This window comes from Erigeron canadensis, chromosome 7 (assembly GCF_010389155.1).
Source record: "Erigeron canadensis isolate Cc75 chromosome 7, C_canadensis_v1, whole genome shotgun sequence".
NCBI classification, from domain to species: Eukaryota; Viridiplantae; Streptophyta; class Magnoliopsida; order Asterales; family Asteraceae; genus Erigeron; species Erigeron canadensis.
Window position 1 is genome coordinate 8,493,603 of NC_057767.1, and position 17,223 is coordinate 8,510,825.

The window sequence follows — 17,223 nt, forward strand, 5'->3', positions numbered from 1 at the left end:
CCTGCATTTGTTCTTTATTTTTCAAAAACCTGTATTATTTCTTCCAAGCCGAAACCCTGCATTTGTTCTTATTTTTTGAAAATCTGTATTAGTTCTACCAAGCAGAAACCCTGGATTTGTTCTTATTTTTCGAAAACTTGTATTAGTTCTTCCAAGCAGAAACCATGCATTTGTTCTTATTTTTCGAAAAACCAATATTAGTTTTTCCAAGCCGAAACCCTGCATTTGTTATTCTTTTTTGAAAACCTGTATTAGTTCTTGAATCCCGAAAACTTGCATTCGTTCTTCCGCTTCGAATACCTGTATTAGTTCTTGAATCCTGAAAACCTGCATTTGTTCTTCCTACCAAAAACCTGTATTTGTTCTTCATACCGAAAACCTGTATTTGTTCTTTTTATTGAAAACCTGCATTTGTTATTCTTACCGAAAACCTGTAAAATGCCAATTATAATACTGAATGAGTTTGTTGAGACGGTGTTAGATCTTATAATAGGTGAAGAGCCAAGTTGGGAAGAGACACGTCGTCATGATAATCACATTTGTACGTGTTGTGTCAATCGGTCTCCACGTGGAGTGGTTATTTTTGAGGAAAAACAAGTCAATGTGAATACATTTAAAAGAATTGTGACACAACACAACAACTTTTAACTTGAAATTAAGTAATTCAAATCTGAGAAGAAAGAGCTCAAATATGCTAATAATCTCAATTTGTCTGCCATGGAAAGTCTTCAATCTGAAGTTGACCGAATCATATTTGAGAACAAAGAGCTCAAATCTGCTAATGATCTCATTTTGTCAAACATGGAAAGCCTTCAAAAAGAAAATGATCATTTGCAGTCAAAGATTCTTCATTTAACAAAAAAGTTAGATATTTCTCACAAATAGCTCATTGAAACAAACTTTGAAAACCAAGTTAAAGAACTTGATTTGCAACAACTTTTGAAGCTCAATCGTGAATTACAAAACAAGTCAATTTCTTCGAGGAATAATGAGCAAACATGTTTCAAGTTTATCCAACAACTTAAAGCTCATTACTTGTCATTGGAAACTCAACTTGCAACCAAGTCACATACAGTGAATCCTCCTTCAACTCATGCTCCGGAATCACCTCTTCCCAACCAAACCACTCCATCTCCAACTAAAACAAAATCCATTCCTTTAAATGCCCAACCAAACCACAATCGCCCAAAAATATCAACCAATACCAAGCAACACCCTTCCTCCAAAACCAAAACAAATCCTCACAACACCAAACCATCTCACCAAAACAATAAATACCCACAACCATCTTTCAAACCAGCTCATACCACTCCTAAATTCTCAAATGAACCTCATTCCACCAAAACAAAAACCCTTCCACCTAAACCTCATCATTCTCTCAAACAAATGAACCCATATTACACACTTTGCAAGACCAGACCTCCCTTCCAGCCTCTAAACAGTCATTGTCATATATTCAAGGATTTCACCACCGGAATCATTCGCTATAGAGATCAATATGGCTGGTTCTCTCATACTAAACCCAACCCAAAACCTAAAAGCACTCCCATTAGATACTCTCTTTCTGAGTTGTTTAAGTTTCACCACGAGTCATTCACCCTCATGTGCAAAAAGTGCTTAACTATGCACAACCTCCTACTTCTCTTTTCAAATATCCAGTTGGCCCACCCTCACATGGGTTCCAACGATTGGATTCAAGTAGGTAGTTGTGATTTGGCTTGTACACATAACAGTGTACAACCCGTTCAAAATCTATTTAACTGAGACGTTAATTACTTCCTAATTATACCTTTTCATTCACCTTTTGGGCTATCAATCATTGTTGCATGATGAACACTCTATTTATGTTCATCATGAGGGAGAGGAAAGTGTAAAAAATTGATTATCCTTTTGAAGGGGAGCACAATGCATAGTTTGATTATTTGCTCTGAAGATTATGCTCAATTTGAGGGGGAGCTAAAATGAAAAATCAATTTTTGGATTAATTGTTTGTTATAGAGAAAATTGTGTGTTTGAGGGGGAACAAACGACAAATGTTTGAAGACTGAAAAGTAAAACAAGTTCGACACTTAAGATCAAGCCAAGTTCGACACTCAAAACCAAGCCAAGCTTCCGCACGTCATTCCAAGCTTTCGCTTTCCATAAGAAACCCAAGTCTTCGACTTTTCAAAATGTTTAAGAATCCAAAAGGTCAAAGTTGCTTGAAAACGATGAAGACAAAAAGAAATCTAAAAAAATTTTCTCAACATCTAAGATTCTTAACAAAAAGGACCCCGCCAAGATTTAAAGATCGAAGACGATGCAAAATTTACAACTCAACACCAAGGGAAAGAATGTTAGATATAAAATTATGGTGTTTAATTGTAATTTAGTTAAGTATGGAGGGGTGTTTGATTGTAATTTATGTATGGAGGGGTGCTAAGTGTAACTAGCTTTATATATAAATACCCTTCCACCCCATGTAACTTAAGAACTTTTGAAAACCTTTTCCATCATAATATAACTTTCCTTTTTCTCATTTTCTCTCATTTGCTCTCACACACTTAACCTTATTACATAATTTAGCATCATTTCAATTTTCATGCTTTTATTTTATAAATAAAAGCTTGTGTAATAAGTAGTAATGGGCATGAGACTGGTACTGTCCTGTACCGGTCCCAGTACTGACTGTACCAATCCTGAAAATGAGCAAAACATAGTATCGATCCTGGTACCATTTACCAGTACCATATCGGGACGGGACTGGGAAATCGGTACCAAATCTAGATTAGTCCCAAAAGTTAGAAGATGCCAAATAACCAAGAAAAGAGATGGTGCTACGTATAAACTTTTAGTGATATGTTATCATAAATGATAAATCTTCCAACGACTAATATCAATTTTCAGACTCATATTTTGTTGATTCGTATTATTCAAGAAGAACTTTTACAATTCCCTCCATGCGCTATAACAAAACACTATTGACATGTTATATAGAGCATGTGTTGATCGACTTCTCCCACAAAAAATGAGGTTTAGTTACTCTTTAAAAACACTATCCATAACTATGTTTTATGTGTATATGATCAAACTAAGCTTTACTAGCTTACTTTTGTTGCTCATGTTTCTGATGCTAAGCGACTGAACTTTCTTGCATCTGCAAGCTTTGTATTAACATTAAAAAAAGATACATATATTAATATAAAGGAAAATTATTTCCTCCTTGTTCTTCCTTCTTCCTTCCATCTCTGACCACCACCACCAACACCATGATCATCTCCGACCACCACCATGATCCTCCGGCGACGGCGACCATCTCCGGCGAAACTTACACATGTGTAAGAATAACTTTTTTAGCATTTTAGAGTTTAAAATTTCTAGGTTTTTTCCTTCGTGAGACAACCACCACCAGCCACCATCATTTCCGGCCACCCCAACCACAACGCCGGCATCAAGGGCTTTGCCCGTACCGTAGCAAACCGTCACTATCTCTTGGATCGCCTCCCATCAAATCCATACGATTCTCATATGCGTCCCTTAATGGTCAACTTAAAACGGATGAGGGCCTCTGGCCCATACCATATCTACCCGAAAATGAACCTGATTCTCGCCGGAAAGTTAACTTACACATGTGTAAGTCTCGCCGGAGATGGTCACCGTCGCCGGAGGTGGCCGCCGTCGCCGGAGGATCATGGTGGTGGTCGGAGATGATGATGGTGGTGGTGGTCGGAGATGGAAGGAATAAACATGTGTAAGTTAATTTACGCATGTACTTTTTTTTACCTTTTTAAATGTTTGTACTATAAATAACTCACTCCTATTTATATATATATATATATATATATATATATATATATATATAGATTTAGATATATATAATATTCCTAAATAACATATATGATATATTGATATATAAAATGCTATTTTCAGGACCAAATGGGACCATCTAGATTTGCTCGGTATTTCCCGGTCCCTGTACCATTTAGTCCCGATTCAGAAAACTATCAAAATTAGGTACCGGTCCCTACTAGTAATAAGGGTTGGAAAAAATTTACATTTCTTAGCCTCAGTCTCAAACTTCAGCTTGAAGCCCCTAACTCAACTCAAAATATTTGTGTCAAATAGACCTTGTTAGACTTTTAAAATAACTATATTTAATGGAAAATTAATCAAAGAAAATTTGATTGACACTTAAGTTGGTTATTATACTTATACGGAGTAATTCAATACTTAATAAATAAAGCTATATGTCAATATTTGTTTGTGAAAGAATAAATATTAAAAAGGTGACTAACTATATATATATGAATGCATGGAAAGTCATTTTACATTGTAATAATTATCTTGTAATGTAACAAACTTTCTCGAAAATAATGTTCATTGTAAGAAAATGTATTCAACCAATTAAAATCAGACAAGTGACACCTCTATATGGTTGTCACGTATGTTTTCTTACATACAATAAACTTTTTTTAAAGTTGTTTACATACAATACACAAAACTTTAGTTATTTTCTACTATAGACATTCGTCCAAAGTTTGTTACATTCCAAGATACTTATTCCTTTTACATTTTAACCTTTCTACTCACAGTCTCACACAAATCAAACAATATTTGTTAGGCTTAATTTAATAACAAAACTAAAACCCATATATTCAAGCGCAGATTATCACATAAGAGTTTCAATATTTATCTTGAAAAAGCCCAACTATGCATGCAAAAGTACATAATTATTATTGTATATATTAATTCTGTAACTAAGAAAGTTGTTGATTGGTACATTATAACCTTCAAAACGTACCCGAGAGGAAATATAGAAGAAAATATCAAAATCTATTATCAAGTTATAAATGCACTTGTTGAAAAACTGGCTTTCGGTAGGATGGCGAAAGATACATAATTGAATTGGGGGGTGTTGGTCGTGGTTACCCTTTGTAAAACTTAACTTCTGAAATAATTTTTGTACACGAGTTCGTTGCGGTCACGTACGGCTGCTTCCTAAAAATATTTTTTTAGTATAAACTTACAAATAAAATGCAACAATTTTCGAAACATCCACATACAAGTAATTATTTCTCTTTCATTCCCGTTCCCATACGCAAGTTTCCTGTTCCACTTTTCTACTCTCAAAATTTCGTTTTTGTCTCACACTAATTAATTTGATGGTTTCTTGCAGACTTTTCTTCATTTCTTGCCAGTTGCTATGCATCATATCGTATAAGAATGTGACTAGTGGAGGATATATTTTGACAAAATGATGAAAATTAACCAACAGTTTTTTTCTTTCTTTCTGGAATGGTTAATAAAATTAACTAACTTAAACATGAATACTTGATCGTTACCATTGTACTATTATAGTCGTGAGTACATGTCGAAAAATCAACTGATCAATCGAAGAGTGACGGACTCATTATAATTGTACTATTATATCAGCAAAAAGAAAATTATAATTTACATTTATCTATACTTGTAATATGAAGCCTGATAAAAAGTAGATAATTATGTTATTTATATTTACTTTTTTGAATGGTAAATTTTATTAATAAAATTAAAGTTACTGATTTCAACCGAAAGATATATTATGCGATAAAAATGTTGAAGAGAGGATTTTTGATCCGGCCACTTATGACTTATCTCAAAAAATAGTAGACTTCTCAAGTTTTTAATTACACATTAATATACATTTTCAAAGGGATAAATAGTTACTTGAAAATAACTTGTAAAATCGAAACCAAACAATTTTTTTTTTTTATAGTTTTTAACAGCGAGTTAATAGTTAGTAGTTAGCATTCCAAACAATTTAAACGTGTTTATAATAATAATTTGTTAGGCTCTGAAAGCAAATTACTTTTTTTATTATTTTTTTTTTCTAATGATCTTTAGAAATAAAAAGGCAAGTCATCTTTATTTATTTTTTTCCACATTTCCTTTGATCCTTTCTTATAACTTTGAGTCCACAATTAACGGTACTTCTTTAGTCCAAGAATTAATTAAGTTGAATTGTATAAACCTTTGAAACTTCTAAATTCCAATAATTAATTAATGTATCACGTCACTCTATAAATACAACAACACCTTCACGTGGAATAAACCATATAACCACACAATATTCCAGTATATTATCAACTTAATTAACTAACACTTCTTTTATAACAAAAACCACACATCAATTAGTATTTTCTTGTTCCTTTGAAGTGCACGCTTATTGATCATGTCGTTTAAGGAAGATCTGAGATCACCATTGCAACCACCAACATACGGGAATCTAGTCACGATTCTGAGTATCGACGGTGGCGGAATACGAGGGATCATTCCAAGTGTGCTCCTTGATCTTTTGGAAACTGAGCTTCAGGTATATAAGAGTATATGTAAAAACCATATATGCCTAGCTAGCTACCATCCCATAATTAATAAACACTTAAAAAACTTGTTTAAATTGATCAACAGAAATTAGACGGTGAAGATGCAAGGCTTGCAGACTATTTCGACGTTATTGCTGGGACAAGTACGGGTGGTCTTGTCACAGCTATGTTGGCCACTCCAAACGAAGAGGGGCGTCCGTTATTTGCGGCCAAGGATGTTAAAGATTTCTATCTTGAACATTGTCCTAAAATATTTCCCCATCACAGGTACATATTATTCATAATAACAAATTTGGATCCTCAATAATAATATATAAAGAGTAGTAGTATTACTTATTTGTGTTTTGGACCGTCTTAAAAGTTATTAATTTTTGAATAATTTGTAGCAATCCTTTGGCTCCTGCTGCAAATGTAGTGAAAGCTTTAACGGGACCAAAATACAATGGTGAATACCTGCACAAAGTTATTCAAGAAAAATTACAAGATAAACGACTCCAAGATACCTTAACAAATGTTGTAATTCCGACGTTTGACATCAAACATCTGCAGCCTACAATCTTCTCAAGCTACCAGGTATCAAATCCATATCCCAATCTACAAAACCCAAAAATATTTAGATTAAAATCAAAGACACAATAAGCTAATAAGTCAAATTTGTTAAAGAATTTTCCACAAAAGATCGATGTAAAATTAGTTATGACTTGCTGATACATGTTTTTTGATCGATTAGTTAAACACAACTCCGAGCCTTGATGCCAAGTTATCAGATATATGTATTGGAACATCGGCAGCTCCAACTTATCTTCCTTCTCATTCTTTCAAAACCGAAGATTCTGAAGGGAATTTAATTAGAGAATTCAACCTTATTGATGGTGGAGTGGCTGCCAACAATCCGGTATGTCTTGTTGTTTGCTTATAAATATGTGAACATTCTAAATAATTAAATGTGTTATTAGTTGCTTTAATTCTTTATATACTTTTCAAATTGATTAATTCCAAATCTGCCAATGCCCCTAGCCCAAACGTCATAGGTTCAAATCTGGGCATTGACGATAATATATGGGGTAGTATAAGAAGAGTAGATCGAGTAACATCTGGCCGTTAAAAAAAAATATTTAATTCCAATTATGTGGTTTGAGTTATGCTAATTGTGTGATACCGATCTTTGTTTTGGTAGACTTTGGTCGCGATAAGTGAAGTAACCAAGGAAATAACTAGAGGAAGTCCAAATTTTTTCCCGATAAAGCCAACAGAGTATGGGAGGTTTCTAGTTTTGTCGTTGGGCACCGGGTCTCCAAAATTTCAGGAGAGGTACGATGCTACAAAGTCCTCTCATTGGGGTGTTTTAGGGTGGCTGGCCGGTGGTGGCTCGACTCCATTGGTGGATGTTTTTACTCAAGCTAGTAGTGATATGGCTGACTATCATATCTCTACCGTCTTCCAAGCCCTTCATTCAGCTGAAAATTATCTTCGAATTCAGGTATTTTTCGTGTTTCGTTTAAGCAGTACACTAGTGCATACAAATCATACATCCTCTTTCGGATGATTCAATTCATTAATTTTCTTAACAATGCATTAACTCAGAGTACTATACTTTATAATGTTTCAGGATGACACTTTAAGTGGTGATTTAGCCTCCATAGATATGGCAACCAAAGAAAACTTGGGGAATCTCGTGAAAGTGGGCGAGGAATTGTTGAAAAAACCAGTCACCAGAGTGAATCTAGGCACGGGCTTATCTGAGCCTTACCATCACACTACCAATGAGATGGCTTTGAAAAAGTACGTACTACGTCCGTTTCTTTTTGTCAATGATCCATGATTCAAGTGATGAGACACTCAGGTTTTACCCATAAGGTCAAATCTTGCAAGATGTAAATTCATACTCTATTAATCCTGATCCCAGTGGGCCGGGGATATTTCTTTGGCACTGTTGTTCAGCTTGTGATAGTGGAATCTAGTTCAAACAACAGACTATCTTGCTGTCGAGTTAGAACCTCACCATTTGACCGTGATAGAATTCGTTTATATTTAAAAGTCACCTATTAAAAAAAAGTCTATATTCTTTTCAATAACTATGTTCGCATGAATTGCATAATCCATTTCTTATAGACTTATCCAACAATGCATGTACATAGGTTTGCACTCATACTCCACAAGGAGAAGTGCGTCCGAGAGCTTAGATCGCCGAATACTAACAAAGGATGGGTTAACCATGGAAAGTCACTCGCAGAACAAGGTAAAGTTTCGCAAAGCATGCTCGGGACAGGGCCGAATACAGTTCATCACGAGTCTCTTGCAGATTTACATAAGCTCAACCTGAAGTAACCAGATTACCAGCTTAATTTGTTGTTCAAGAATATTATTATTATTGTTATAAGGAGTATATGTTAAATCGTTTAAGTTTTGAAAATCTTTTAAATAGTTGGATACAAGTTTGTAGCTCAATAAGTACCAATTCGATCTGGTGCATTTGTTCATCAATTAAGAATTAAGAATAGTAATTAATTGTTCACGGTTAATGTCTGATGATAAAAAATTAAAAATGATAGGCTGGTGCATTTTTTGTGTCTCAGTTATAAATAGTAATTATTCATATCAATGATGGTTGACTCGTGTTAAACACAACATATAAGCCAATATTACATCTTCATACATTTAAGTCATAAAAGCTTATAATTTTAAAGAGATACGGGTACACGTGTTATACTTTGTAAGTTTTAATACAATAATCACAAGTTCGTCACTGCCATTATTAACTGAAACATATTGATGAAATTGTTAATTCCTCTATTATAAATGTTTTTGAAACCAATATTACTCATTGTGTGATATTATTATGATAGATAATTAAAAATTAAAATATAAACAAACTTGTGATCTTAGCTTGTACATGACATTCAAGTATATGTTTTTCATCATGATGCGGTCCATAACAACAATAAGTTTATTTTTAACCATTTGTCTTATGATAATTAGATAACATTTAGGATTGTTTTCATATTATTATTTGATAATAGAATTATTGATTTATTGATAATTGTAACTTTAAACATTAATACGCAAAATTAATATATTAAAAGGGAGAAAAGTTTGCACATTTTTTTTATTGAGAGATAAATGAATTTTGAATGGACTTCCTATTGATTTGGATTTAGTATTCAAGTAATCCTTTGTTGTAAATCGTGTTTTGTTCTGTGATCGTCTCATGTTCTGTGATTCCTATTGTGTTTAGGATAATAATGTTGTCTATCGTCATCTGTTATTATGTTTGGGATATTTAGAGTTCATATTGTGTTTATATAAATATTAAATTAAACATTAATATATAATTTATGAAACTAATCTAATATATTATTAAATGAACAACATTATCAATATTGTATTGGTGGGATACCAAATTACAACATTTATAGGTATCAATTTATAATATTATATAACTTTTTCTTTATAAGGTAATACTTATCTTTACTTATGTAGTAGACATTGATATTTATATGTGTAAATGTATATTTTTTTATATAATAACAGTTTGACCTTGTTCCTTTGCCTCGTAAGTTTGACCTTGTTCCTCTGCCTCGTAATTTTTCACAAATAACTAAACAAGCCACTTTACTTTTTTTTAGAATGACAAATATTATTATTATTTTTAAAAATGAGAAAGTACTTACGCGTTGCAGCGGTGAGATGGTGGGGGTGATAGGTTATAGAGTGTGATAGATCATAAAGTGTGATAGGGCATAGGAGGTGATAAGTCATAGAATGTGCTAGCCAAATGTCTTAGCCGTACGGGCTCCACCATCGGATTTATAAATTCGTCGAAAGTATATCGAATGACCTCTCTAATGAAGGATAATTAAATTTTAAGAACACACCTAGGGAGGATAGGGGAAAAAATGAGTCATTGAGATTTGAAGAGAAAGATGAAAATGAATGGCTGAGATTTCCTCTAAGCCTATTATAATTATTTTAGGTAAATATATTTAAATTAGTAAACAAATAATAGAGGCATTATAGGGTTTTTAAAAACTTAGTTGAAAAGTTGAAAAATTTTAGCAAGAACAAATGTTTTATAATATAGTAGAGATAAAAATAAGCGATCGTAGCTTTTACTACTAAAACTGTAAAAACTCATGTCATAAGGCTTTTGTTTCTTTCTTTTCGTTGTCACCGATGAACAAAAAAGCAAATAGTAAATATCACAACTCTACATAGGTACGTGGTGATATTTGCATCACACCATTCATTATATAGTATTAAGAAACCTCATAATTTATATTTTGTCAAAATGTGAAACTTTGGGTTTGTCAAATTGGGTATGATGACCCGTTTGGTAAGGGTTTGTATTTTTGAGAAATAAACATTTTTGAAATGTTGGATACTATGCTTTTAACTTATTTGGGTGTAGTTTTGATCATAAGTATGTTGTCAAAAAAAATGTTGTCAAATATATTGCGTCTGCAAGAAATTGTGTCCACTACGCATCAAAGCATCCACAGGTAAAGGTGGATATCCGCCATATCATATGCCGTTCACTGTTTTCGGCAATCACTTTCCAGAGCCTTCATTTGACTTTTTCGAGATATGAAACATTTTGATTTTCGACGAAGATTGCATTATTATTATTTTAAGCTGGTATAAAATTTTTCCCAACTTGTTCATATATATTTTTATTATATATATATATGTATGTATATGTATGTATATATATGTATATATATAGGGGTTGGGTATTGTAAAACAAGTTTTAAAGTAAAAAAAATAACATAAGATCTTAACCCATAGATCATGGTTAAATTGATGCACAAAGATTTACAAAACAATTGATATACGATGATTTTTATGATGCACGGTGGTTATCGCTGTTGAAAAACCTATTGTTGTTTTACATTAATACTTGTTTTATTTTACCTAAAACCTATATATATATATATATATATATATATAAGGTAAAAAGAGTTTGAGGCGTTATATTTATTGAATAAATGAAATCATTTTCTTATTCTTAGTGTATAGATAGTATACTACATATGTATTATGTATATAAACATTAGTTTTTTTTTTTTTTTAATTAACAATTTAACCCAACATCATGATATAAAGACTGTTCCACAACCTCTTCTAGCTCCCTTTCCCTTTGGCCTAGCTTTGTGAACGTTGTTCCATGCTACACACTCTTAAAGGGCAACAACTTCGTAGAAGCTAACAAGCCTTTGTCAGTCTAAATCCGAATAAAAGAAGAGAGTTTTATTTGAGACTTTAGATGAAGCCCCAAAAAAGTCCGGTCTAAAGTTACCAAAAACCTTAAACCCATCCTCACGTGAAAGTGTGGAAGGCAATATCTCTAAATATATATATAAAAAAAAACCTTAATTCCAAAATGAAGAAGTTTGGACTCTTGAATAAAGTTCAACTTTTAATTATAGCCATTAGATCAAAACGATGATGTCATATACCTTTTTTTTTTTAACTTTTTTAGATTTAATTTTAATTCAATAAATTAGATAATTTTTATTTCCTAATATAAATTTGTAGACATTATTTATTAATGTTATTTAATATATAATTATGGAAACTAATTTTGTTTAAATTTTATATTATTTTTCATATTTAAAATCAAATTTTGACTTTTTATTTAATAAAATTTTCTTTTTAATCGGTACAATACACAGATTGACATAACTTTTCAATAGTTACTCAACGATTTTTGAGTTAATGAAGAACTGGAAAAAAAAACAAATACAAAATTTATAATAAGCTATCACAATTATGTATCAAAAAAAATATTTGTATGAAAATCATAAAGATATTATGCATAACTTTAAGTTAGATTAGCACACAACATGTGATGTATAGATTGGTAATTTAATTGGTTAGTAAATTTTGTAAATAACTAAATTATTCAACCAAAACGTTAGAGCTTAAGTACAGACAATACAGACATATTCGGATGCATAAAAGACATCCAATCAAACAGAAACATTACTTAGCGAGACCTCTAATAAATGATGTATCCATTTTTCCAACCGGGCGTCACCGTTAACCAGAATCTCAACGACCATCAATCTAACTTCACGCTTTTTTTAATGGTTAAATTTTAACCAAATTCAACATATCATTATATATATATATATATATATATATATATATATATATATATATATATATATATATATATATATTCCCCGCGTTATAAACTTATACTCTAATTAAATATTGATAAGAAACGTGTAAATAATTCTCATAGTCCCAATTTTAAGACTTAAACGTACATTTCTTGTTCCACTTTTCAAGTATTCTCGAAATTTCATTTTTTGTCTCACACCACTTGTTCGCTAATTTTATCTTGTAGACTTTTCTTGCCATGAATCATTATATAAGAATCTAGACATGACATACATGATATTACTAATATCATATTAGTACGTGGTCGATTTATAGTAATTTTGACAGATAATGATAATTAACTAACTTTATAAGCATTCCCCAAATTTGGAAAATAAAGTATTCCAAAACTTGTTATTTGTCATATAAACCGTACGTTCATGCATGTGTTTAATCACTTCCAATTCTCGAATTCATTCTTTCTAAATCATATTCAGTAAACTTTCCGCGTTAATAAATTTGAGGCTTAATATAATACTAATTAAATCTCTTAGCCTATAAATAAATATGCATGATAAAATATTGTTATTACTATACGAAATGATCATTTATGTATGTAATTAATATTATTATGGCCGGTGGAGAGGGTGGCCAAAGTGACCAACGAGCTTAATTGTTAAGTATATACGTGTATAATTATTTAAGTTTATTGTAAACTCTAACCATCATCTAAAGAGTAAACATATAATTTAATTCGTAAAAAAAATCCACGTATATACCTTTTATTGGATTAAAAAAAGAGTTAATATCACTAATCTGGAACTCATAACTAATCAAGCGACGCTTGCTATCTTTTTCGATCTTTCATTTTTCATTTATTTGACATGACAAGTAGTTATTTTTGTGTATTATTTATTGTAAATAATATATATATATATATGTATAAAAATAATATATTTCTATTAAATGATATATAAAATATTATTATTATTTAAAAAACAATAACATATATAGCATAGCAGTTTGTTAGATTGTCATTTCTTTAGGTCTTTTTATGTTGGTTTTAAGCTATCGAAATTTTATCTATGTCTTTTGGTTTTAGATTTTATTTACTGATATAACATTTATTGTCAATTTTAAAGATTAATTTATATATATAACATAATTATTTGTTGCGTTTAGTTTATGGGCTCATATTTTTACGATCGGTCTGGATTCATAAATCTTTAGAGACGCTGGTCCTGAATATTAAATTGCGTGTTAATTAAATAATCTTGTCAAAACTCAACTTGATCTTTGTGTTGCATACAAAAGAATCATTGTGGTGCAATGTACAAAAAAAAGTTAAGCATTTTTTTGTAAATACGTGTAGCTGTCATTTTCTTTATTTTGTTGAACTTTGTATATTAATTCTACAATTAGATTAAAACTTGAAAGAGATAGTTAGACTTGTCATCATGTTACTTCATCGATTATATATTTGATCATTTTTCTTACTAATAAACTTTCAAGTCAACATTGAGGACTAGCTCCTTTTATCCCGGGAGTTGAAATGTCAACCTTTGAAACTTCCAAATCCCACAACACATCATATGACTGATCTATAAATACTTTACATCAAATAAACCATATCATCCAACAAAAACCACACAATATTCCATTATTTTATCAACTTAACTAGCACTTCTTTATAAACAAAAACCACACGTACATCAAATTTCTAGTTCCCTTTGAAGTCTTTTATCAGCCATGTCGTTTAAGGAAGGACCGCGATCGCCTTTGCAACCACCAACATACGGGAATCTAATCACGATTCTGAGTATCGATGGTGGTGGAATACGAGGTATCATTCCAAGCGTGCTCCTTGATCTTTTGGAAACCGAGCTTCAGGTATATATATACTAAAGTCTACAGATATATATACTACTTACTATATATACTTATATATTTTGAGTTTCGTAGATTGTGTATATACATACATATATACCATACGCTAATTAAACACTTCAAATAATTATCGTTTTTGTAGAAACTAGACGGTGAAGATGCAAGGCTAGCAGATTATTTCGACGTTATTGCTGGGACAAGTACGGGTGGTCTTGTCACAGCTATGTTGACCACTCCAAACGAAGAGGGTCGTCCATTATTTGCGGCTAAGGATGTTAAAGATTTCTATCTTGAACATTGTCCTAAAATCTTCCCACATGACAGGTACGTACTATAACTCTGTAAGTAGTCATGAAATGTTTGCATTTTATTTCAAGTTTATTTATTACTAGTTATTTCAATGTTCGTTGTTTGACAAAATGTGTAGCAATCCTTTGGCTCCTGCTGCAAACGTTGTCAAAGCTTTATCGGGACCAAAATACAATGGTGAACACCTGCACAAAGTTTTACAAGAAAAGTTACAAGAAAAACGACTCCATGAAACGTTAACAAACGTTGTGATTCCTACGTTTGACATCAAGTATCTTCAGCCTACCATCTTCTCAAGCTACCAGGTATGAGGTATCAAATTAATCTATCTATCCAGTTTTAAACACCAAATTAAAGGGATGAAAAGTAATTTTTTACATAAATAATTTTCACACTTGCTAATTAATATATGTGTGTTTGATTGATTAGTTAAAGAACACCCCAAGCCTTGATGCCAAGTTATCGGATATATGTATTGGAACATCAGCAGCCCCAACTTATCTTCCTTCTCATTCTTTCAAAACCGAAGATTCTGAAGGAAATTTTATTAGAGAATTCAATCTTATTGATGGTGGAGTAGCAGCCAACAATCCGGTATATGGTTTTATACACTTACAATTATGTGTACACGTACTATGCATGTTTTAAAACATAAAAGGTCTCCTAAAAAATATAAACATGTGTTAAGTGCCTCCTATATATATACTTTTCAAACTAATTATTAATCCCAAATTTATGTGGTTTGAGTTATGCTAATTGTCTATATATCTTTTGTTTTGGTAGACTTTGGTTGCAATAAGTGAAGTAACCAAGGAAATAACTAGAGGAAGTCCAAATTTTTTCCCGATAAAGCCAATGGAATATGGCCGGTTTCTAGTTTTGTCGTTGGGCACTGGGTCTCCGGAATTTCAGGAGAGATATGATGCTACAAAGTCCTCCCATTGGGGTGTTTTAGGGTGGCTGGCCGGTGGTGGCTCGACTCCATTGGTGGATGTTTTTACTCAAGCTAGTGATGATATGGCTCATTATCATATCTCTACTGTTTTCCAAGCCCTTCATTCCGAAGAAAATTATCTTCGAATTCAGGTATTTTTGACATTAATGTCCAGTACTGTAAAACATCTAGCGCGCGGGCCAAAAATAAGTTTGATCAACAAAACACTTTGCACCAATATATATTTTTTGTTGAAAAGTTGTTAATTACTTGATTACTTCATAATGTTTTCAGGATGACACTTTAAGTGGTGACTTAGCCTCCATGGATTTGACGACCCAAGAGAACTTAGAAAATCTCGTGAAAGTGGGTGAGAAATTATTGAAAAAACCAGTGACAAGAATGAATTTAGGCACGGGCTTATGCGAGCCATACCATCAAACTACCAACGAGATGGCCTTGAAAAAGTATATATATGTCTAATCTTTTCAATATTAATCTATCATAATATATATTGTGTACGTTTTCATTTGCCTTGAATATATATTGTCCTTACATTTTGAATAATTAATTATGTAGGTTTGCACTAATACTCCACAAGGAAAAGTATGTCCGAGAACTAAGATCGCCGAATACGAATCGAGGACAGGTTAACCGCGAAAAGTCACTTGATGACCAAACTAAAGTTTTGCAAAGCATGCCAGCCGCGTCGAATACAGTTCATCACTCTCTTCCGGATCTGCATAAGCTCAACCCAAATAACTAGATTATCCTTTTTTTTTTTTTTTTTTTTTTTTTTTTAACAGCAATAAATAATTATATTAATAACTAGATTATCTAATTAGTTGCATAAGGATATATTATTAAGTTTAATTTGATATTTAATTTGTTTGGCTAAGGACTTTAAACTCCTATATATTGTTGGTAACTTGGTATATAGAAGAATCTAGCTAGCTCAAGTCATAGGTTGTTTTCAGGTTTTGTTACCGCCTAAGGTCCTTTTTTTTCATATGTTATTTAGAAGTAGTTACCGCCTTGGCTCAATCGAGATCTTTTCAGGTTTTGTCATTTTTTATTTATATGTATGTTTGTTTTGGTTGTTTCCCACTATTTGTTCGAGTTACGTATTAGTTTGATACTTTTACTTTTATGTTGTTTAATATGCCCGATATGGTTGCTTTCGTATCTGTATTTGTATTGTCAAACATGTTTCTAAGATATCGGTAGGACGCATGATTGATAAACGTTCGACCCGCATAGTAGCCAGACACAGCAGACAGGTATTTCTTCTTTTAAGATTCTCGGCAGACAGGTATGATTTTCTAAACATTTCTCATTTTCCGTCTTGCACTCATTTGTGGCCGGATGTAACAACCGTCATAGAAATGTTTAAATAAATTCCTCGAATCGTGCCGTCGCCATTAGAACGATTAGACGGCTCAATTTAACTTAAGTTCTTGATATATTTTAGACTCAAGTATGTGTTTACATGAAGGCCCATTTTGATCTTAAACCTTGAATTATAAGACGAGTTCATAATTTATTATGATAAAATACTAGATTTCGAGTCGTAAACGATCGTAGTTATGAAAGTTCTAGCCCTAAAATATTCACAAATAGTCCCTACATTTATTAAGATCATTATTA

General features: G+C 32.0%; 2 protein-coding genes across 2 annotated transcripts; both read left to right on the forward strand.

Moving 5' to 3' along the window:
- Positions 1 to 6,086: 6,086 nt before the first annotated feature.
- Positions 6,087 to 8,856, forward strand: LOC122607472 (patatin-like protein 2). Its single transcript, XM_043780448.1, has 7 exons — positions 6,087 to 6,331; positions 6,427 to 6,608; positions 6,728 to 6,914; positions 7,072 to 7,236; positions 7,519 to 7,821; positions 7,951 to 8,123; positions 8,480 to 8,856. Exons 1-7 carry the CDS (start codon positions 6,191 to 6,193, stop codon positions 8,667 to 8,669), a joined length of 1,341 nt encoding a protein of 446 aa, XP_043636383.1. The 5' UTR covers positions 6,087 to 6,190; the 3' UTR covers positions 8,670 to 8,856.
- A 5,246-nt stretch (positions 8,857 to 14,102) lies between these two features.
- On the forward strand, positions 14,103 to 16,343 carry LOC122608134 (patatin-like protein 2). Its single transcript, XM_043781225.1, has 7 exons — positions 14,103 to 14,336; positions 14,476 to 14,657; positions 14,761 to 14,947; positions 15,072 to 15,236; positions 15,426 to 15,728; positions 15,871 to 16,043; positions 16,156 to 16,343. Exons 1-7 carry the CDS (start codon positions 14,196 to 14,198, stop codon positions 16,340 to 16,342), a joined length of 1,338 nt encoding a protein of 445 aa, XP_043637160.1. The 5' UTR covers positions 14,103 to 14,195; the 3' UTR covers position 16,343.
- Positions 16,344 to 17,223: the final 880 nt, after the last annotated feature.

Excerpts from the sequence above, each read along its gene's own strand:
- LOC122607472 (XM_043780448.1), top strand. The coding sequence starts at position 6,191 with ATGTCGTTTAAGGAAGATCTGAGATCACCATTGCAACCACCAACATAC. Across the intron at positions 6,332-6,426 it reads TTTTGGAAACTGAGCTTCAG|AAATTAGACGGTGAAGATGC; the intron begins GTATATAAGAGT and ends ATTGATCAACAG. Across the intron at positions 8,124-8,479 it reads AATGAGATGGCTTTGAAAAA|GTTTGCACTCATACTCCACA; the intron begins GTACGTACTACG and ends GCATGTACATAG.
- LOC122608134 (XM_043781225.1), top strand. The coding sequence starts at position 14,196 with ATGTCGTTTAAGGAAGGACCGCGATCGCCTTTGCAACCACCAACATAC. Across the intron at positions 14,337-14,475 it reads TTTTGGAAACCGAGCTTCAG|AAACTAGACGGTGAAGATGC; the intron begins GTATATATATAC and ends TCGTTTTTGTAG. Across the intron at positions 15,237-15,425 it reads GAGTAGCAGCCAACAATCCG|ACTTTGGTTGCAATAAGTGA; the intron begins GTATATGGTTTT and ends TTGTTTTGGTAG.